Source organism: Pelophylax lessonae, assembly GCF_965119305.1.
Source record: "Pelophylax lessonae genome assembly, chromosome: 3".
Lineage (NCBI taxonomy): Eukaryota > Metazoa > Chordata > Amphibia > Anura > Ranidae > Pelophylax > Pelophylax lessonae.
The window spans coordinates 636,532,348-636,555,848 of NC_138770.1; the positions used below are offsets into that span (position 1 = coordinate 636,532,348).

General features: G+C 46.1%; 1 protein-coding gene across 2 annotated transcripts in view; it reads right to left on the bottom strand.

Annotated features, from left to right (window-relative positions):
* THADA (THADA armadillo repeat containing) overlaps positions 1-23,501 on the bottom strand; it is a 1,178,628-nt gene that overhangs the window by 1,035,393 nt on the left and 119,734 nt on the right. For both annotated transcript variants that reach the window (XM_082249837.1, XM_082249838.1), the window contains exon 17: positions 13,395-13,617. In XM_082249837.1, coding sequence (XP_082105963.1) covers positions 13,395-13,617 — 223 coding nt within the window. The remainder of the gene's footprint in view (positions 1-13,394; positions 13,618-23,501) is intronic.

Below are 23,501 nucleotides of genomic sequence, written 5' to 3' on the forward strand. Positions count from 1 at the left end.
AGCAAAATAGTTTATTTTTATTTTGTTTCCTGCAGGTAAGTGTGCTGGTTACATGCACCTTGCTTTAAAAAAGCTAGTTATTGATTGCCTAGACCACTGTTTCTAAACATTTTTTCAGTCAAGGCACCCTTTAAAACGATAGACAATCTCAAGGCACCCTTTAAAACAGGGGTGGGGAACCTGCGGCCCGCGGGCCCCATGCGGCCCGCACGATCGTGACGTCCGGCCCGCACGATCGTGACGTCCGCCCCCCCTCCCCGTGCTGCTGTGTCAGAAGGAGCCGATGGCTCCGTCCTGACACTGAGTCTCCGAAAAGGGTGGACCCGAGGCGCAGAGCAGTGCGTCTCGAGCCCGCCCATTTGTGTGACAATAGCGAATGAAAATTCGCTATTGTCTCACGGATCCTCCCCCTCCTCGGCCAATGCCATTGCCGAGGAGGAGGCGGGACGCGGGAGGACTCGAAGTGAGGAAGGTAAGTCAAGTGCACTGGTCGGGGGGGCTTGGCACGCTGTCCACTCTGCATTTTAAGGGGGCACGCTGTTCACTCTGCATTTTAAGGGGGCACGCTGTTCACTCTGCATTTTAAGGGGGCACGCTGTCCACTCTGCATTTTAAGGGGGCACGCTGTCCACTCTGCATTTTAAGGGGGCACGCTGTCCACTCTGCATTTTAAGGGGGCACGCTGTCCACTCTGCATTTTAAGGGGGCACGCTGTCCACTCTGCATTTTAAGGGGGCACGCTGTCCACTCTGCATTTTAAGGGGGCACGCTGTCCACTCTGCATTTTAAGGGGGCACGCTGTCCACTCTGCATTTTAAGGGGGCACGCTGTTCACTCTGCATTTTAAAGGGGGCACGCTGTTCACTCTGCATTTTAAAGGGGGCACGCTGTTCACTCTGCATTTTAAAGGGGGCACGCTGTTCACTCTGCATTTTAAAGGGGGCACGCTGTTCACTCTGCATTTTAAAGGGGGCACGCTGTTCACTCTGCATTTTAAAGGGGGCACGCTGTTCACTCTGCATTTTAAAGGGGGCACGCTGTTCACTCTGCATTTTAAAGGGGGCACGCTGTTCACTCTGCATTTTAAAGGGGGCACGCTGTTCACTCTGCATTTTAAGGGGGCACGCTGTTCACTCTGCATTTTAAGGGGGCACGCTGTTCACTCTGCATTTTAAGGGGGCACGCTGTTCACTCTGCATTTTAAGGGGGCACGCTGTTCACTCTGCATTTTAAGGGGGCACGCTGTTCACTCTGCATTTTAAGGGGGCACGCTGTTCACTCTGCATTTTAAGGGGGCACGCTGTTCACTCTGCATTTTAAGGGGGCACGCTGTTCACTCTGCATTTTAAGGGGGCACGCTGTTCACTCTGCATTTTAAGGGGGCACGCTGTTCACTCTGCATTTTAAGGGGGCACGCTGTTCACTCTGCATTTTAAGGGGGCACGCTGTTCACTCTGCATTTTAAGGGGGCACGCTGTTCACTCTGCATTTTAAGGGGGCACGCTGTTCACTCTGCATTTTAAGGGGGCACGCTGTTCACTCTGCATTTTAAGGGGGCACGCTGTTCACTCTGCATTTTAAGGGGGCACGCTGTTCACTCTGCATTTTAAGGGGGCACGCTGTCCACTGCATTTTAAGGGGGCACGCTGCTCACTCTGCATTTTAAGGGGGCACGCTGTTCCCTCTGCATTTTAAGGGGGCACGCTGTTCACTCTGCATTTTAAGGGGGCACACTGTTCACTCTGCATTTTAAGGGGGCACACTGTTCACTCTGCATTTTAAGGGGGCACACTGTTCACTCTGCATTTTAAGGGGGCACGCTGTTCACTCTGCATTTTAAGGGGGCACGCTGTTCACTCTGCATTGTGGTCAGTCTGCATTGAAGGGGGCATGCTTTGGTCAGTCTGCATTGTAAGGGGGCACGCTGTGGTCAGTCTGCATTGTAAGGGGGCACACTGTGGTCATTCTGCATTGTAAGGGGGCACGCAGTGGTCAGTCTGCATTGTAAGGGGGCACGCTGTGGTCAGTCTGCATTGTAAGGGGGCATGCTGTGGTCAGTCTGCATTGTAAGGGGGCACACTGTGGTCAGTCTGCATTGTAAGGGGGCACACTGTGGTCAGTCTGCATTGTAAGGGGGCACGCTGTGGTCAGTCTGCATTATAAGGGGGCACGCTGTGGTCTCTCTGCATTGAAAGGGGGCACGCTGTGGTCTCTCTGCATTGAAAGGGGGCACGCTGTGGTCTCTCTGCATTGAAAGGGGGCACGCTGTGGTCTCTCTGCATTGAAAGGGGGCACGCTGTGGTCTCTCTGCATTGAAAGGGGGCAGCTGTGGTCACTCTGCATTGATAGGGGGCACGCTGTGGTCACTCTGCATTGATAGGGGGCACGCTGTGGTCAAATATAACAGGCAAATTTCTAAGTTGATTATTTTGTACGGCCCCCGAATGATGTTACAAAAATCCAAATGGCCCTTGGCAGAAAAAAGGTTCCCCACCCCTGCTTTAAAATGATAGACAGACAATCTCAAGGCACCCTTTAAAATCTTGGACATTCCCAAGGAAGCCTTTAAAATATTGGAAAGCCTTGAGGCACCTCATTCTAAAATGTAAAAAACTATTCTAATAGTTTTACATAACGCAGCAACATTCACATGTAGAACACCCAATGTTCGAGGTAATTTATTCTTCCAAGACAAATACACTTTTGCACACTGGTACTGACTAGTAGTATTCCTATGTTTCTCTTCTCCCTCAATTTCTCTCCATCAGTCAGCTAATTTGACCCCAGTGCTGAGGGAGAGGGGCATAGGAGGGTCAAAAGAAGGATGCTGTGGAGGCGACAGACATCCTCCTTATCAACTGATGACATCATTGGCTGTTAGGATGCCAGTGTCTAGATCTATAAAGTCGAAATGGTGCTTAATGAAAACCTGTGGCTTTGTGTAACTAAAAGGCAGGCTTCACCCACCCACTGGCTTGTATACAGTTTTTGATCAACTTTTAGGTATTTTGCCAAGGCACCCCCCAAGAAACCTCAAGGCACTCTGGTTGAAAAAGGCTGACCTAGACACACTGGAAGTCCTCAGCAGCCTTTGTACTCTGCTAGGCTTCTGGTGTGTTTCCTCACCTTTAAGGAGGCATAAGTAACACCCCAGGCATAACTGTACTTTATTGCTGTGTATGTCCCAGTATGGGAGCCCTGTTAAGCCTGGTACACACTAGCAGTTTTTTTTTTTCATTCAACCCAGTGGGCTGAACGGAAAAAAAAACTGAAGAGCTTGGGAGGAGTTTCTGTACTAACTATTCAATGTTAGTACAGCGATCTCTCCCACTGAGCTATTGTGTTCTGACGAGGGGAAGGTTCACCTCCATAACACACTGGTCAGCGCTCCCAGCCATTGGATGCCGTTCGGCAGTACTTTTGCGACCATGCCCTTTCGTCAGAAGCTGGATGTTCGGCCAGCTTCTGTCAGACCGGCTGCCGTACAAATGGGCTGAATGTCGGACAGTTTCTATTGAACCAACTGATACTGCCCAATATTCAGCCCGTGTGTATGGGGTTTTGTTTAAATTTAAAAACCGCAGTATGTAGAGAGGTCTGGACAATGCAGTCGACATAGATCCACAAATATATGCAACTAACGCTTCTGTTTTAATACAAAGTGTTTTAGGGGTGCTGGCTATTTTAGAGGGGTTTTTTGGCTTTTAAAAAGCCTATCTCCATGTTTTGGTGAACGTTATTAGTTAATTTGGACCAAGCTGTTCCAAATGACGATCTCCTTTCTTAACACATGCAAGCCGCTATCAGTGCTGTATAGAACTGTATGTAGCATTGAGACTGATCCCAAACCTAGAAGTCGATTGGTTTCTATGCACAGCTGCACCAGATTTTACACTCTCTTCTGTGATAAATACCCTGCCTGCTCGCAAGTTTTATGAAACTGCATTCAGTTCTGTCTAAAGTTCACTAAAACAGAGTTAGGCTTTAAAGTGGTTCTAAAGACTCAAGATGTGTGCAGCGCCCCCACCATACTTACCTAAGCCCAATCCAGTGATGTGCATGAGTCTCCTGGGTCTCTCTCTCCTCATTGGCTCACACAGTGTGAGAAAGGATGGCTCCATTGGCTCCTGCTGCAGGAAATTACAGCCAGTGAGCCAGTAAGGAGAGAGCAGGGGGGCAGTGCTGAGCAACGCTGTGTGTATAAATGGACGACCCAAAAAGATAACTGGAGCTGCTCTGTGCAAAACCATTGCACAGAGCAGGTGTATAACAAGACACACTTTTTTTTTTCTTTAATTTTTCCTTTAGAATCCCTTTAAGACTGGTGGCAACCAGCCATTACCGCCCCCCTCATTCTTTATAGAAGCTGGTTTCAAGTACTGAGAAAGGAGTAATTTAGGTGCTAGCAGGATCTAAGCAACCATATAAAGCAACATTTTTTCTGTGGTTTAAAGTCCTGGACTCGGTTTTGTTTTTTTGGATACCTTTTTTTTCATTTTTAAAAGGATGCGTGTAAAATACCAACCGTTCAACCCGTTCTTAAAATAAATACAGATGGCACTAAGAGGCTATGCTTCAACATTGAGCAGCCAAAGTTAAATTTCTTTTTTAGTATGTTTTCTGTAGCAAATAAAAATGGTCTGGAGCAAGCCCAGGTAATCACATAAAACACCAAAGAATATCTGCCAAAGCGTCAACGTGGGTTACAGGAGAGTACAGACTTGCTTTGATTTAGGTGGAAAAAGGCGCAACCGCTGTGCTTTGCAATTGAACAAAGATGTGTGCCAGAAAAGTCCTGAAAAAAAGTTTATTCCGATGTGTAAAAAAACTGACGATTGTAAACAAAAACCAAGGCGTGTCATTTGTTTTATTCTGCAGGTTTGGAAAGAGTTCTTGACCAACTGTTTAGCTTAACAGAAGAAAGGTGATAGGGACCTGATTGTGTTGTCCAGCCAAATTGGATTACAAAACTGGTTAAAAAGAACTCTACTTCTTTTGAAAGCCCTGAGTAAGGAGGTGAGTTTTGGCATTAGAAACGTGTTGGTTTTGGTGTACAATCTTCCACTTCAATTTATATTCGAATAAACTTGTATCTGGAGTTTAACCACTTCCAGCTGCGCAAAATGATGTATGGGTACTATATTTTGTGCAGGGGCTCTCGGGGGCGCACTTGCGCTGCCGGAGCGCCGTGCCCGCTGTGATTAGACACAGCAGGAGCCAGTCAGCTTGTCCTTCGGCCGCGATGGCCACCCGCGATCGTGCAGGAGAATGACAGAACGCCTGTCTGCCTATGTAAACAAGGCAGAAGGCTGTTGTGTCACATAGGTAGAGTGAGATCTTGTGTTTCAGCTAAGCTAAAACACAGATCTCTTTACTACTAGCACATCCATTCCCCCCACAGTTTGTAGAAAGCAATCCCTAGGAGCACACTCCCTAGGAGCACACTTAAACAGTAACAGTGCATTTTTTTTTTAGCACTGATCACTGTAATGGTGTCACTGGTCCCCAAAAAGTGTCACTTCGTGTCAGATTTGTCCCCCGCAATGTCACAGTCCTGCTAAAAATCACTGATTTACTAGTAAAAGCAATAAAAAAAAAAAAAAAATATACTATAAATCTATCCCATAGTTTGTAGACACTATAACTTTTGGCCAAACCAATCAAAATACACTTATTAGGATTTTTTTTACCAAAAATTTGTAACAGAATATACATTTTTTATTGAGAATGTTTTATAGCAGAAATCCTTTTTTCTGAAGTTCATTGACAGACGCAGCTCCATATAATTCTTGACCATTAGGTTATGCTGCCCCCTACAGGAGTAGAACACTAGTCAGAAAAAAGCTTTACCACGCCTATGGGGCCGTCCCTGCAGGAATACACCCACACACTCTGCTATAGGCTTCAGTTTCATTGCAAGAAGTGTTTAGAGGAAAAAACCCCCAACCCACTCAAGACAGAGGGGTGGGTGCTGTGTCTGTCAATGAACTTCAGAGAAAGATTCTCTCTGTGGACCACCAGATAAGGTGAACAGCAGGATAGTGCTGCCAATTCAGATACTCTGCGAGCAGAGGTAATAGGCACCAAAAAAGCTACCTTCTGTAACAGTGTTAAGCAGAGGAATCTCCCTAACATTCTCAATGGGAGGTTTTTAAAGAACAGACAATACCCAAGGCCAACCGCTGTTCAACCCCTCTTTGGAGAAAGGCCAAAATCCTAGCCAACGAAAAAAGCGAGGATGCACCTTCAGCGATTCACACCATGGGATGTACGATTTCCACATACGATGATAGATCTTCCTGGAGGTAGATTTTTCAGCCTTTAACATTGTAGGAATCACTGAGTCAGAGAGACCACTGTCCTTTAAAACCTGGCTTTTAACAGCCACGCCATTAAAGCCAGCGACTGTAAAGCAGGATGGAAGATCGGCCCTTGAGACAGCAGATCTTCCCAGAGAGGAAGTCTCCAAGGAGCATCGGTGACAAACCTTACCAGATCTGCGTACCAAGACCGGCAAGGCCAGTCTGGGGCCACCAGACCGAAGGCTCACATGCAAATCTGCAGAGGAAAGGTTGCTGGAGAACAGCAGGCAAATCGACTTCTGAAACTTTTGCAGCTCTCCAGGGGGAAGAAACACCCTCACCGAGTCCAGAGTCAGACCCAGATAATCCAGCTTTGAAGATGGGACCAGAGCAGATTTTTTTAAATTGATGTTCCAACCAAACTCTTGCAGAGTTGGTACCGTGATTGACAAGTCGCCGAACCGGCCTGAATGTGAGTCTACTCTTAAGAGGAGATCATCCAGGTGCCCCAGTACCGCAATCTCCTGCTGTCACAGTAATGCCAATACCAGAGCCAACACGTTGGTGAAGACCCTGGGGGCGGAGGCGAGACCAAAAGGTAACGCCACAAATTGATAATGTTCCTCTCCTACAGTGAAGCAAAGAAAACGCTGGTGTACAGCGTAAATAGGGATGTGCAGATTTGTGTCCTCGATATCGATAGAGGCCAAAAAGTCCCCTTGGTGAAGGAGCGCCACTACCGGGCGAATGGACTCCATATGAAAACTCTGTACCCGCACAAAGCGATTCAGAGCCTTTAACAGTAAACAGGTTTGAATAAAACCCTTGAAAGCGTTCCCGAGAGTAAATCGGCACAACCACCCTTTGCGACAGCAGATCTTGTACCACATCTCGTAGATCCCTTAACCGATCTGAAGATAGGCATAGAATTGGACGTGAAGAATCTGTCCATAGGTCGGGACCTGAATTCGATCTTGTAACCTGATCGGAGCAGCTCGTGGGCCTATTTTTCCTGAATCAAGGAGGTCCATGGTTCCGGACAGGAAACAATTTTCGACCCGATCCTGCCACGTGAGGCGCAGACCCGCGGATGAAGAAACATCCGTTCCCACTCAAGCCTATAACCCCCGCAGGGAGCCCAAAAGACATCCCTGCCCCAGTCACTAATCCCCAAGGGGCCAGAAGCTTGCTACAAGACCCCCGTGCGCGATCCGGACAGCCCAGGCAGCAACCACCACATCCATTCCCCCTTACTGGAGCAAGTGGCAAAGCCAGCTCCTACCGAACCCCGGGAGGTGGGGGCGTGGGGCTAGGTTGGAGGCAAAAAGACTATTGTGACTTTTAGAGGGGCTGGGGGGAATAGAAGGGAACCCGGGGATCCAATCATCCCAAGGAGGGACACACGTCCACCCTGAGACCGCAAAAGCTATGGAGGGACACTACTCACCATACCAACATTGGTTGGGCGCAACTACGGACAGACTACCTCTCCACTCGAGGTGGGGGTGCTGATGGCCAAGGTGTACACTGCAACTCAGGCCAAATCAGGTCCTGTGCTTCCCGGCGAGGTGTATCACTCTCAAGGCCAGCCCCTGTCCATTGGGGCTCTGTCGTGGCGAGGCCTAGCGCTGGGCTATAACCTGCACACACTCGCTGGCTAGGCTAGGAGACCTTAAGGATCTAGCATATCCAGTCCGAAACCCAGGCCGGCTGTTGATTGCAGTTCTCTCAGGAACATAACTAGCTAAAAATTTTAGTTTTTAACAGAGGTTCCTTTTTAAAATAAAAAAGACAAGCTAAGACCAAAGTCCCAGCGGGGAACTAGGTCCTACTCCTAAACTAGGCAGAAACATAGGCGTGGCAAAGCTTTTTTTCAGATCTCGCTTTCCTGCATTACAATTAGAGGAGACTGTGAGAATCAAGTGGTGTGCAAAAGCTGCCTGCCTGGAGTTCGACACCCTACACATGTACCATTTCAATTAACATTAATAGTATTTTAGTTCTACCTATCCATTTCCCTAAGAAATGGTAAATTGGCAGTTCTCCCATTCAACAATAATGATTTAATAGACTGCCTAGCCCCACACAACTTTTTTAGTAATTTCAGTTACAGTTAGACTATATATTTAACATTAAGTGCAAAGGCAATTGTGGTCAGGCTAAGGAGAGTAATGCAGTATATCACCCTTTAACAGAGGGCAACACATTCTGTGAAATCAGACTGCATGCAGCTTATAGACTTTAACCAGTTGCCTACCACCCACTGCAGTTTTACTGTGGCAAGGTGTGAACCAGTAAGTAACTGTATGCCGGTTGCGCTTAGGAATAGGGCCATCCCTGTGATGTGCTGATTTTTGTCCTTGATCTGGTGATCGGTTCTAACCAATTGCAGAACATCCTGTGCCTGTGTAATGTAAACACAGGCACAGGAAATTATGCAATCTGCTCTCTTGGAGCCCTTTTCAGTTGCAGCGTGAGAGAAGAGTGCATCAGACAGTGAGTACAAGCACTACACTGACACAAGTACACATAGGCACATTTATCACCCCCTACTCACCCCCCAGTTAACCCTTTCACTTCCTTTCACAGTATCACTATATACAGTATACAGATAATTTACTGATCACTATTAGTGTCACTTGTGACATCCGTTAGTTTGAGAGGCAGTCAGTGGTAGTTAGAGGCAGTCCCAGATAGGTTTAGGGCACCCACTATATATCCCTAATAAAGATTTAACCCCTGAACACCCCCAGTTAACCCCTTCATTGCCCTGTCACCACAGTGTCACTATTATAGTGTACAGATCTTTAATACAGTGATCAGAAAAGTGTCACATCAGTTAGCGTTAACATTAGTTATTGTCAATTCAGGACAACGTCAGATTGCCTGCCGCACATTCAGTAATACATTTTAACCCTTTGATTGCCAGTGACACACACATACACTAAACACCTCCATTACTAGTATAGTGTCTGAACAAGTCAATAGCTTTGATAAGATCAGAACTATACCAGTGTCCCCAATAGTTAAGTATAGTTTTCCCAAACACTATACTGCTATAGTCTGCTAGCACTAGCAGTTAAATTTTTTGGAAGCGGTTCAAACAGTCCTTGACAACCAGGTGCTTTTTTACCGGTGAGTCACACTAGGTACCTATAAATTTTTCGGGCAAAATGTCCAAACAGAGGTACACTAGTGAAGAGGCCTACACGATGCTGAGTATGACAGATGAGAGCGATGGGAAAGCCTCGCTGTCAGAATCAGGCTCAGGATTACGAACCTGTAGGGAGCAGCGGCACCCTGACAGATAGCTCTGATGACGGAGAAGTGGTCCCTGCTAAGGTCAGGCGTACCCGACCCGGTTCTTCTGTTGCTGAGGTGCAACAATTGCTCGTATGGTGTATCGTAGGTTCTCGTATGCAGCAGTGTCAGTACTAGTGCCGCTCAAGCTTCTGGTGAACTGGCAAGCACCAGCGGTCTAGTACACCCTGGTCGTAGTCAAACCAGCACTGCAGTAACACTTGGTGACGTGATGAGTCCCCTAAGTGCAGTGCAAGCTGGAGCGGTGGCTAGCATAAGTAGTGTCCCGCAGCCCCCAAGAATTCGAAGACAGGCCTGTAGAACCCAAAGTGTTCTTCCTGATGTGCTTGAAAATCCTGATTGGGAGCTCATCAATTCTGCAGCGCCCGTACTTCCCCCATTCACTGGCCAACACGGAATTCAGGTGGAAACAGCCAGTTTTACTTCCCTTGATTTTTATGAGCGTTTTTTCACGAAAGATCGGTATGGCTCTATTGTGGACCAAAGCAATTCATATGCAGATAAATGTATCGCCGTAAATCCAAATTTGACCCTTGCCAGAGAATTTGCTTTGGAACGTATCACTATTTCTGAATTTAAAACTTTTTTGGGCCTATCCCTCATCATGGGCATTACTAAAAAGAGTGAGTTGCAGTCATAAAGGTCCACTGCTCTGCTGCCATGGCAAGGACTAGATATGAGCAAATCTTGCGGTTCATGCACTTCAGTGACGATGAACTCTGTCTTCCTCGGGGTGACCCTGGATATCACCGGCTCCACAAAATTTGGTCCCTTGTAAATCACTTCATCCAAAAGTTTGCAGCCTTGTATACGCCCCAACAAGCTGTCTGCGTTGAAGAGTGCCTGAATACATTTTCTGGCCGCCTTGTTTTCAAACTGTTTCTCCCTGCCAGATATGGGGTCAAAATGTATAAGCTCTGTGACAGGGCAACAGACTATACAGTAAAGGCCCGTACACACGTACCGATCGTCGGCATACAAACGTCGGTGGACGAAGGATCTGCCGATTGTACGCGTGTTAGTATGGTGCCTCCGACAGATGTCTGCGCACAATCCGCGGACAAAAGTCTTTCGTGCAAACATGAAAATATTTGTATGCCGACACCAGAACGGACGATTGTTCGCCTGTCAGTACACAATTCGGCCGACAGACCGCAGATTTGCAAGACTGGGCATGCTCAGAAAATAGAAAACACAGGGAAAGTTAACCATTACATGACATCACTTCTGCAGTCGGCGGACAAAATTCTTGTGCTGTCCTTGTGCTGTCTTTGCACTTTTCAGCAGACACCGACATCCCGGGGAGAAAAGAGGAACATTTGTAAGCCGACCATCGGTACGTGTGTACGGGGCTTTAGTTTCCGGATTTACGAGAAAAAAAGATAGCAATGTGGAGCCCCCCTAACTGCCCAAACTACATAGGTAGCAGCGGCAATCTTGTTTGGGACTTGGTCTCACCCTTATTCGGAAAGGCGTACCATTTATACGTGGACAATTATTGCCACTTTTTAGTCACCTTTTTGATTCCGGAATTGGTGCATGTGGCACCGTGTGACCTAATCGCTGGGACTTCCCCCAACGGCTTGTAGATTCCCGAGTTAGATGGGGAGAGAGAGCCTATTTAAAGTGCAATAAATTGCTTACAGTGAAGTGGTGGGACACATGGAATGTTTTTGTTCTGTCCTCCACGCAGATCTGAGATTCCAAATTGCAGCAGCAACTGGTGTTGTTGAGAAGCCCCTCTGTGTCCACAAATACAACCTAAAAATGGGAGGGGTGGACTTCAACGACCAGATAATGGCCCCGTACTTAATTGCCCGTAAGGCCAGATACTGGTCTGCTGGTCTGTATACTTATTCCAATTGGCTCTGCTGAATGTTTATGTGCTATACAAAGCATCAGGAAGAAGTGAATCTTTCCTAAAATTCCAGGAAGAGATCATCACAGCCCTTCTGTATCCAGAAGGTGCTGTGGCCCAAATTCACAATCCAGATGCCGTGAGCTGGCTGCATGAGAGGCATTTGCTGGCATGTCCCCCCTGGTACCCCTACCCAAAGTTCACCCCAAAGAAGATGTCATGTCAGTAGAAAATGCGGATTTAGGCGTGACATGCGCTTTTTTTGTCCCTGTGTCCTGGTCTCTGCATTGGGGTCTGTTTCCGTCGCTACCACACACTAGTAGTGTATTAGTATAGGGTACAGCACGGCACAGTCTAAGGCACACTTTCACACAGGGTCTCGAAGGAGGTTAGATAGCTATCGCATTTTGAGAGACCCTAGCCCTAAACTTTTAAAGTTTTTATACAGTTACAAAAAAGATTTTAAAAATTAAAAAAAAAAAAAAAAAAAACTTTAAAATAGTTGTCGTTTTATTGAGTTAATTATCTGTTCTTACTGTACTTTATAATATACTGCTATACTGTAATGTTTTATTGTTACGGTTTTTCATTGGTAACCATAGTTTGCTTTGCAGGTACGCCCATCAGCTGCAGCACTGATTTGTTTATTTTGACAGAATCAGCAATTGCTCTCAGCATATACGTAAATCAATGATAGCAGCGCTGTAGGAGGTGATTTCACCACCGCAGTTAGAAAAAAAAAAAAAAAAGAGCATATATGGCGAAGCATAGGGGATGGGTGGACACAGATGGCGGATCTCCCCTTTGCTTTTCCATATATTTTTACACTTTGCTTGGCAGATATTTCTTCATGCACATCGATCGATGCGAATGGAGGCATGTTCTTTTTCCTGTATGTCAATCATTAGAAGTGGGTGGATGCTGGGAGGTCTAATGGTGGGCATACCACACACTTTCTGGCAGAGATTTATTCATCCACATCGATCAATGTGAATGGAGGAATCTGTTCGGTTCTCTTTTTTCATTCAGCCCACAGGCTGCATGGAAAAAAAAAAAAAAAAAAAAGAACCTTACAATATATGCCTAACAAGGACCAGCAACATACTGGTATGTCCCTGGAATTTGAGTGGTCATACCAGGATGATGCCTGCAGATTTAAGCATCATCTTGGTATTGTTTTTAACAGCCAGCAGTCGGCTTTCATGTAAAAGCAATCCTAGTGACCCCCCTCCTGCCGCCTTCTACGGTTGTCTCGGGTTCTCCTGTCCCACCGTGTAACCCGTGACAGCAGCCAGTGGCTCCGTCAGCTGACCATAAAGCTGATTGAAGACCAGAATGGCTCCAATCATCTTTATGGCTTAAGATACCGGATGCTACGACTTCGGTTTCGGCAGATATAAACAACGCCATTGGGAAATTGGGAAAGCATCTGGCTTTTTCCGGGGCGCATCTTTTGCTTGCGATGCTGTCGAAGGTTAAGGCACATCACCATCAAGCGCGGGCATCTTTAAAACGCATGATGCACTTCCGCATCTCGGGATGGTGCTGTGCACTCCATCGGACGATTCCATTGGCCAGTGCTCACGCATGCGCGGTGATGGTTCCACACTGCGCATGCATAACTTGTAACACAACACAGTTGAAGCACAAAATGCAACCCATAACTGCTAGCAATCAATCACAATTCAGATGTCATGGGTTAGGGCACTTGGTCTTTCTGCACAGCCCTGACTGTTACAGTATTCACATTTACAAGTATTGACAGTATGTTCAAGCTGATTATATTCAAATACTTCAAAAAAGACAGAAGATGAGTGATTTTTTTAGTGAAGAAAGAGATGAAAACAAAAGCAAAATTTTCATGTGCAAAACATCTGTTCACCAAATAGGAAAAAAAATCGTCCACAACTAACCAGCGAAGGTGTTCCTCTCCATGAAACTGGTACTTTCAACGTGAAATGTAGGATATTTTGGTGCATTTGGTGCACCTTGTGCCCAGTCACGCAGAGCAGCCGCCAAACCCTCCTGGTATAGCAAGAACTTCAGCAAGTAGGATGCAGTTACACAGTCAAAGTGTTTCATACTTGTGCTCAAATTCATTGCTGCCTGGAACAACTCCAGCAATTTCGTTGGGTCCTGAAACATGAGATACAGAAAAATAATTTACTTATCTAAAGCCCAATATATTCCCAATGCTTTTTTTCCATCAGTGATAAACGTAAAAAATTGAGAAATTCACTTCAGTTAACATCCCAGTTACCAACTTACTATCTACTTACGGATAACATAATCACTAATTACAACATACTTCGCACCAATGTCTTGAGGTTCTGGAAGGCTGGTATGAATTCCTACAAAGGTCGCTATATGTTGCAGGGTGGATTTGCTTTAGATCAAGTCAATTTAAATCACAATTTAAAATCACTAGTAAAAAGACTTGATTTAAATCAACTAAACTTAAATCATAATTTTTAAAGAGCAACTGTCATCTTTGTCTCACAACAACTCCTCCTCTGACCCGCTGGTGACTCACCAACTGTCCCATTTACTTTTATGGGATGGATGGTGATCCAGTAACACAACAAGATGAGGGACGTGGCGGCAGCAGGTGAGTGGATGCCCACTAACAGGCGCTGCCATGATGGATCTGAAATGACAGGTGATCTTTAAATGTAAGGCCTTATTCTTCCTGGTACAGTAGTTAGAATCTTTAATATTAGAAAACCTTTATTTTGTTTGCAATTTAGAATAATAAGCTGTCTGGTTAGTAAAACAGCGATATCAGAACTGATTCAATCATACAGTTTGTAGTGTACATAGGTTTTCAAAACAATAAAAAAGGAAAATTCCTGAACTTTGTTTTATCTCATGGTTTCTTGTGCAATTGTGTGAATGCATCAATGCAGTACATGTTATCTTAGCTTGCAGAGCTTGGATTCATTGAATGAGTTTACCAAAAATGTAAATACTGCCGAAATATACAGCCTCATGTTACATAACTAAGCTACATTTCACGCTAAACAAATTATTAATGTATCCTAAATAGAAAACTATCTTTAGATAATTTACTCCAAAAGCCAATATTTAATAAAAAAAAAAAGAAGATTTAAATAGAATAAAAAAAAATCAGATTTTTTATTTTATTTATTTTTTTCTAAAAAATCATTGATCTTTCCCTTTTTTATATATCTTCTAGGTCATTAGAAGTGCCTATATGATATACTACATGTTTATATTTGCTGCTATCTGGTTAATGCCGCTGTGACTATCTAGCACAAAAGTCTTCAAACTAGGACCCTCCAGTTGTTCAGGAACTACAATTCCCATCCCGCCTAGTCATGTCTGTGAATGTTGGAGTTTTGCAATGCCTCATGGGATGTGTAGTTCTGAAACAGCTGGAGGGCCATAGTTTTAGGATTAATATGCCCTTTGTTGGGCGTCATTTTCTTTACACCTAAAAAATCATTGCAAGGCAAGCCCCTTTTTGAACATCATAAATCTTTCCTGGCTTATTTACCCACTTATATTATTACAGATTATGCATACTTAACCACTTGCCGCCTGCCTGCCGCATATATAGTGCGGCAGGCTGGCTTGGCTGCGCGAATCGCCATACTTGTACGGCGGTTTGGGGGAGCACTCCTGGGGGGCAAGCGCGCACCCGTCCCCACTAGGCAGCAGGGGTGCCGATCCATGGGGCGCCGATCCATGGGGCTGGCGGCCGCAATTGCTGCCGGGCACTCGCGATCGCTCCCCGCTGAGAGGGAACACCGGTCAGCTGTTGTAAACACAGCAGACCATTGTTTTCTCTTAAAATGATCACAGAGCGCCTGTGATCCTTCCATATAGGATCACAGGTCTCTGAGTTCATTTCACAAGACCCTCCCCCACACAGTTAGAAAACATTCCCCTAGGCTGAAAATTAACCCTTTGATCATCCCTGGGTTAACCCCTTCCCTGTCAGTGTCATTATTACAGTAACAGTGCATATTTTAGCACTGATTACTGTAGTAATGTCACTGGTTCCTTCAAAAGTGACAAAAATGTCACTTAGGGGTCCGATCTGACCGCCGCAATGTTGCGGTCCCGCTAAAAATCGCAGATCACCGCCATTACTAGTAAAAGTAAATAAAAATGACAAATCTTTCCCCTAGTTTGTAGACACGATACCTTTTGCGCAAACCAATCATAATATGCTTATTGCGATTTTTTTACCAAAAATTTGTAGCAGAATACAAATTGGCCTAAAAGGGTGTAAAAAGTGATTTTTTTTTTTTTGGAATGTTATATAGCAGTGAAAAATATTGTTTTTTTTGGGGGTTTTTTTTTCAGAATTGTCGCTGGTTGTTGTTGTTTATAGCACAAAAAATAAAAATATCGTACAGGTGATCAAATACCACCAAAAGAAAGCTTGATTTGTGGAAAAAAAAAAGGACATCAATTTTATTTGGGTACAGCTTGGCACGACTGTGCACTTGTCCATTAAAGTAACGCAGTGCCGAATCGCAAAAAATGGCCTGGTCATTAAGGGGGAAAATCCTACCGGTCCAGTGGTTAAATTTTTTTAGAATTATCTGATCCTATCTGTTATGGACGACGACAACACCCCTTTTCTGTCCATTTCACCATTTGCTGACCGTCCTTACTAATATATTAAGAAATCACTAGGTGTGTGTATATATATCATTTCATGCAACTTGTCAGGGGTTTGTGTTATATGTACCCGGAGTGGGAAGGTTAAGATCAGAGCCACCGAGAATGAACCTCAAGAGACTCACACTACGCAATGTACGTCTTCCATGTACGATGGTAGATCTTCCTAGAAGTAGATTTCCTAGCTATTAACAGCGTTTGAATCACCGACTCTGATAAACCTCTATCCATCAGCACCGGGCATTCAACAGCCAAGCTGTCAAAGCCAGCAACTGTAAAGCAGGATGGAAGATTGGTGCTTGGGACAGCAAATCCTCCCTGAAAGGAAGCTTCCAAGGAACGTCGGCGACCAGCCAGACCAGATCAGCGTACCAAGCCCGGCGAGGCCAGTCCGGAGCCACTAAGATGACTGGAATCCCTTCTGCCTCGATCCTGTGTAGAAGTCATGGCAGAAGACCAGCACATCCGTGGCATCCGCCAGAGGAACCCTTGACCAAGCCACAAACCTCTGCATCTTTCTGTTGAGCTGAGAGGCCAACAGATCCGCCTCGGGGATGCCCCATCGGAGACACAACTGATGAAACACCTCCAGATGAAGGGACCACTCTCCTTGGTCCAACGTCTGCCGACTAAGGTAATCCGCCCACCAGTTTTCCACCCTGGGATTGTATATGGCGGAGAGGGCTGGAACGAACCGTTCTTCCCACCTTCGAACGCCGGCTACCTCCAGAGCCCCCAGGACACTTTTTGTGCCTTTTTGTGCCCCCTTGGTGATTGACATAAGCCACTGCTGTGGTATTGTCCGATTGAATGCGCACTGGACATCCCTGAAGAAGATCTGTCCAATGGTCTGATCGCTCAGAGTTCCAAGACATTGATCAGTACAGTCTGGACTCTTCCAGTGTCCAGTTTCCTGGAGCAGAATTTTTGCCAAGGACGCCTCTCCAGCCAGACAGGCTGGCATCCATGGTGACCACTGTCCAATACAAGGGGAGGAAGAATTCGCCCAGCCTAAGCGCCAGAGAGCGAATCCACCATATCAGGGACTCCTTTCGTTTTCCGGCTCAGTCGGATCTGATTGTCTAGAGACTGCAGAGTCTTGACTCATTTGGCTAGAATCTGCCTTTTTAGGGACCTCATATGAAACTGCCTCGAAGGTAAACACCATCAGGCCCCGCATCCAAGTCCAGAGGGAGGACCATCTGCTGGACAGCAGGAGACGAATTGCAGCCTGCAATTTCTGGAGTTTGTCCAGAGGAAGGAGCACTCTGGCTAAGGCCGAGTCCAGAGTCAGACCCAGATAGTCCAGCTTTGTGGACAGAACCAGAGCAGATATCTGAAAATTCAGAATCCAGCCGAACTCCCTCAAGTTCGTATGGCGATTTTCAGGTTTTCCACCAGAGCAGTGGGAGACTTCGCTTGCAGAAAGTCATTGTCCAAGTAGCCCAGTATCGCAATTCCCCAGTGGTGTAGCAATGCTAACACTTTTGCGAAGACCCGAGGAGCAGAGGCGAGACCAAAGGGTAACGCCACAAACTGATAATGCTCCTCTCCCACGGCAAAGCGGAGGAAGCGCTGGAGACCGACACATATTGGAATGTGAAGGCAAGCGTCCTTGATGATTTCGATGGAGGCAAGAAAATCCCCCTGATGCAGGGATGCCACCACCATGTAAATGGACTCCATCCTGAACTTCTGCACCCGCACAAAGTAGTTCAGCGCCTTGAGGACCAGGATTGGATGCACCTTGCCTTCCTTCCTGGGAACTGTAAAAAGGTTTGGTTAAAAATACTGAAAGCGTTCCGAAGTCGTAACCGGGACAATCATCCCTTGAAGAAACAGGTCTTGTACTGCCCCAAACAGACCCTGTAAGCGGTCCAGGGACAGGCGCAAGTTGGAATAAAAGAAAGAACCTTGCCGGGGGACAAGACCTGGACTGAATGACTTTGTGGACCTACTTCTCTTGTACCAGGGAAGTCCACGGGTTCGGAAACAAGCAAAGACGTCCCCCCAACCCCCGATACATGAAGAGGGCGCACCTTCATGCTGAAGGAGCCTTGTCCGCGGGTCTGGAGAAGCCTGCCCGCGGCTGTCCAGACCAGGTTCGTTTAGATCCTCCAGAGGAGACCCTGAAAGGCTTCGAGCCCTTGTCAGTCGACCCCGAGGGACGAAAAAACTTCATATGAGCCAAGAAGGAGGGTCCACATCCCTTAGCAGCCTGCGGTAGAAAGGAGAGATCAGTCAAGGCCTTTTTAGAAGTCTGGTCCGCAGACCAGCATTAAAGCCAAAAGACAATCCCACGGACCACTGCCAAAAAAGAGAGCCGAGCCACTAGGAGAGCCGCATCCAAAGAGACATCACAGATAAACTGCAGCCCCTGGACAAGCTGGTCCGCCAGCTCAGCAAAGCCAGGGGGGAGCAGTTTTTCCCCCAGGTCACGGCGGAAAAGCTTAGCCCACTCGGTCAGAGTTTGCGACACCAGAGCAATGGTGGATATCGGCCTCAGTGCCGAACAAGCCAGAGTGTGCAGGTCTCAGTCTCCACCTTTCTGTGAGCCAGATTCTTAAAGGCAGGGGACTCTTCAACCGGAATCATGGATGCCTTGTTCAATCTGGAAACCGGAGGTTCTATTACCGGTGGAACAGTCCAGTTCTTAATAAAGGACTCCTATGGGTAACGCCTAGTAAATCACTTAGGGATCCCAAGGGGACGGTTTGGTCGTCCCCACTCTTTAGGGACAATTCTGTCAAAATAGACGGGAAAGGAAATACCTTTGCCGCTCTAGATGGCTTGCGAGTGCCAAAGGGAACCTGCATTTCCATTGCAGCTGCATCCTCCATCTTCAAGGTCTCACACAGATACAATCAGTGCTTCCACCAGCAGCTTTATGTGCACGGTTGCAGATGTGGAGTGAATCATCCTCACTATCTGGGGACCCCAGGCATGTGATCACAGACACAGGAGAGTGACCTACGTCCATGGTGGTCTAATCAGATTCAAGAACTGATGAGACAGATGGAGCAGGGGAAGGTAGTGGGCACTTTTTGCTAGCCTGCCGCCCAAAAGCCACCTCCACCCGGGACACAAGGGTCTCCAGGACCTCAGTCAGTGCATCAATGGATGGTTGGGACCCAGGGGGCCTGCAGCCTCAGAGAGGGGATCGGGTGGGGAGATGTGTTCCAAAGACTCCATGAGTCACCTGGGGGACCCCAGAAAAAGTGTAAAACACTGCAAAGGGACAATCCCCACCGTGCTGGCAGCACCACTCGGTCACCAGACACAAAGAACCAAGCGATCCTCAGCAGAGAGGGAGAGAACCCCACCAGACTCACCACCCAGCAGAAACAGGCACCTGCAGCCACCAGGATAATGTGCACAAGTGCAGCGATCAGGAAGTGAAAAGATCCAGAAGTCAGCAACAGGGGATGAGGAGGGGCTCCCACTGCCAAAATCATTGCCCACAGGGCTTCAGTGTCATAGTCGCCGCTATTTTCAATAGCAAACCACCGCAAAATGGCGGCCCAGCACGGCACCACAAGGCTCCCAGGGACCCAGGACTGATCCTTAGGCCTCAAGAACAGACATAGGCAGGACGGGGGGCCCTGGCAGGAGTTATCACAATGTACAACCCCCCCCCCCCCCCCACAGCCGATTGTCCACTTGCCAGCAATGCACCCCCTGCCCCCATCGCCTGCATAGCGCCCTGCCCCCGCCCCAGGAGGTGGACCAGATCCAGCATAAGTGGAGGGAGCCCACGTCCAACCCAAAAACCTCCAGGGGGAGAGGGGGGACAGCTACTCACCATACCAGGAACCAGACAGACACCGCTCCAGATAGAGCATCCTCTCCATCAAAATGGGGGGCTGTCCGCCAGGAAGAATGCTGCAACTCGGGCCGGACCGAACTAGGTCCTTACTCCTGACTAGGCAGAAATAAACAGAGTAACTATAGCAGAGAAAGGGAGTATACCCCCTGGGACTGTGCATAGGTGTAGCCAGATTATGTTTATGCCTAGTGTCCTACTCCTGGATGGGGCAGTATAACGCAATGGTCATGAAGATCAGGAGTTGTGTCCGTCAATGAACGAAAGAGAAAAAATATTTTCTTCTTTTACTCCTATGATCTCAGGGTGGTTTTCGTGGGGGTGGAAAGCTTACCCCCTTTTATGGCACATGTAGTGACATCGTATTTTTGTTGTTACATTACTGTAAAAGTATTTCCCCCATGTAAGTTCGTATGTCCACCAATGTGTGCTATGTGTGCCTCTTGATAGTAACTGTTTGGTGTACTGTTCTTCATGCCTTGCAGAAAGGCTAAATACAACTTATGAATAGAACATTTAAAAAAATAAAATATGCATTTTTGGGGAGACTAGAATAGTTCTGATCGTGATCACAATACTGATCCGTACAGACAGCGACTTATAGTGTGAGTGTGATAATGTGGAAGGCAATATAGCACTGACACTATCTGGGAGGGACCCTGACACCGCTAGTGAAACTAACCGTGATCAGTGATAAAACGTTACACTGTACTAGTACTAATTGCACTGCACTGCTGACAAAATTATGCTGTGCCCAATCACAGCATGTCAGCAGATGGGTGCATGCGCACCGCCAAACCAGGAAGTACCAATGCGTTGCCCAACTCTGGCGTCAGTTCGCAATATATATACTGTGAGCCGAGGGCAAGCAGTAAGTGTTTGTAACACTTAAAAAAAAAAAAGAGATCCTGTTCCCTTATAGCAGATTAAACAAGACAGTGCTTGTGTTGTCTAATCTGCCCCACTCTAAACTGTAAAAAACCTGGCTGATCCTGCCACTTCCTGTGTCCCCCTCGGTGTCCTGACCACAATAACCATGCCTGCTTAGCCCTGCCTGTGTGCCTCGGTCATTTGCAGCTCTCTTCTGTCCTCTTCTCCCCCCTGCCTGTCAGCTCCTGTGTCTCTGCCCCCCATTCCTGCCGCTATTAATACAAAAAATATATTAGAAATGTGACTTCCAGCCCCTCTATTATATCTAGGCCTAACACACAGGGTTAGTTTTTTTTTTTTTTTTTTTTTTAAACAAAGCTTGTAAATACCCTTTCAGAGTGATCTTCAGGCCAGTCAAGTGACTCCCGGCTGGTTTCCTACTCCGATCCAAGGCTGCAGCGGGAGGAGGGGCCAAGATCTCCCTCTGACGTCAGACGTCTTCCTGCTGTAGCCATGAATCTGAGTAGAAGATTGGCCTGGAGTCATGTGAAAGGCCTGAAAATAGCTCTAAAGGTATTTACAAGCTTTGTTTTAATAAAACACTAACAGTGTGTGTTATGCCTAGATATAATAGAGGGACTGGAAGGGAATTACACGTTTGTGGTAACAACCATTTTAAGATTACTGAAAATGATTTTGTTGTGTAGAACAGATGGGTGGTAAAACAATAATCTACCCTTGGTGTCAAATACGCTAGGTCAGCTAAATGTAACCATTACAGGTATGTATTGTATATAGCGCTGACTATTTACATAGCACTTTTGGAGCTTACAATCTAAGGTCCCTACCTCACATGCATTCACACACATACAGGGGCCTATTTTGGACAGGAGTCAAGAAATCTACCAGCATGTCAATGGACTGGGGAAAAACCTGCGCAAGCACAGGGAGAACATGCAAACTCCATGCATGTAATCACAAAGCCACTGTGTGCTCTTTACTTTTTTTTAACTTTCTACAATGTACTGATCATGCTAGCATGCCATGTACTGTAGGTTTAATTAATAAAACAGTAAAAACAGGCACATCAATGATCCAAGATTACAATCCAATGCGATGTATAGGTGATGCCTCGCTCTATGCGCACTAGATTGTAATCTTGGCTCAATGATGTGCCTGTTTTTACTTACATTTGTGAGTATATTTCCACAGGTTTTATTCCAATAAAATAGTTTTATGGTAATGCACGAGGCTGAGGCGCCACCTCTGTGTGTTTTGTTGTAGCTAACAATGGTCACAACCTCTTATTTCTATCCAATGTATATGACCTTCAGCTTGATCCAAAAGGACTATTTTAAACTGACAGAAAGCTGGACTTCAGGGCTTAAAGTATAACTAAGGGCAAACAAAATACTCCTATCTGCACTACAGGTAGAAGGACCCTCACTGATATAGATCTAAATGTTGGCCCAGAAAAAGCTCATCTTCTCTCTGGTGGAACCAGATATGTGACAATAACCATATAGAGCCTAGATCTCACATCATCCTTGCTGCCCAAATCAGATTGGGGGAAACCAAACTGAAACAAAAGCAAAAAGAAGGCAGCGCGCCGGTCTAGTGCATTATAAGACCTTTAACTAGTAAAACAAATTCCAAAGTACTCCCAAAAGTACAGGATAAAGTGCATGTATCATTATCCAGTCCAGTTCCAATACTGTATTCACATCCATGCAAAGGGTCAAAGTTTACGCATTTCAAGGGCTGGTCCCTCTTCATTAGAGCATTGTGAGTACTTTGGAATTTGTTTTACTATTTAAAGGTCTTATGATAATGCACTAGGCTGGTGTGCCACCTTCTTTTTGCTTTTTTAACCAAGGGTAAACTTTTTATTTTTGTTTTCTATAGAGTGGAGAGGTATTAGAACACCGGTCAGGATTTTTTTGCTGTCTCTGCCCCCGTTGGGGAGATTCTCCCTCTTCATTGGTCCTGTTTACCATTATCACTTATAGTAAAAGTGATCCCGCATTTTGGGTTGATACCGGAATGGAGGTGAAATCTTTCATTGGGGACACTGGATCCAGTTACAACCAAGGATTCAGTCACTTTGGAGGGATTTCAGCTTGCTATCGGTTTTGACTATGGGACAGGAAGTGAACGGAAATCTTCCAAGCGGGACACAGATGGAAAAAAAAACAACTGTCAGGGGTTATAATTCTCCATTACCCTATCTAAAAAGAAGAGAAAAAAAATGTTTTGTCTTTAGTTCTAAGGTAATCAGCATCTCTATGTATAAAGCTGGCCATAGAAATTAGAAAACAATCAAAGATCAGACTATCTACCAATTTGCTAATCAGGAAAACGTGGGCTGCACAAACATTACTGTTCAGGTTATGGTAGGAGGACAAAGGAGGTGCAACAAACACATGACAGGCAGTCCAGCCACCATCTCTTTTTAATAGAATTAGTAATAAAAAAAGAACATAGCTTTCACTTTAGAGCCAACCACAACCCTTCTGAAAATAGCCGTATCAGAAGACTGCCAATTCAAGTAATTGAGCACTGGATTATCATTGACTGTCATATACATTATTAGCTTGTTACAAGGATACCACATAACAGGCCAATTACACGGTTAGCTAGTTTTCCGGGTATAATTAGTGTATGCAGGTGTGGA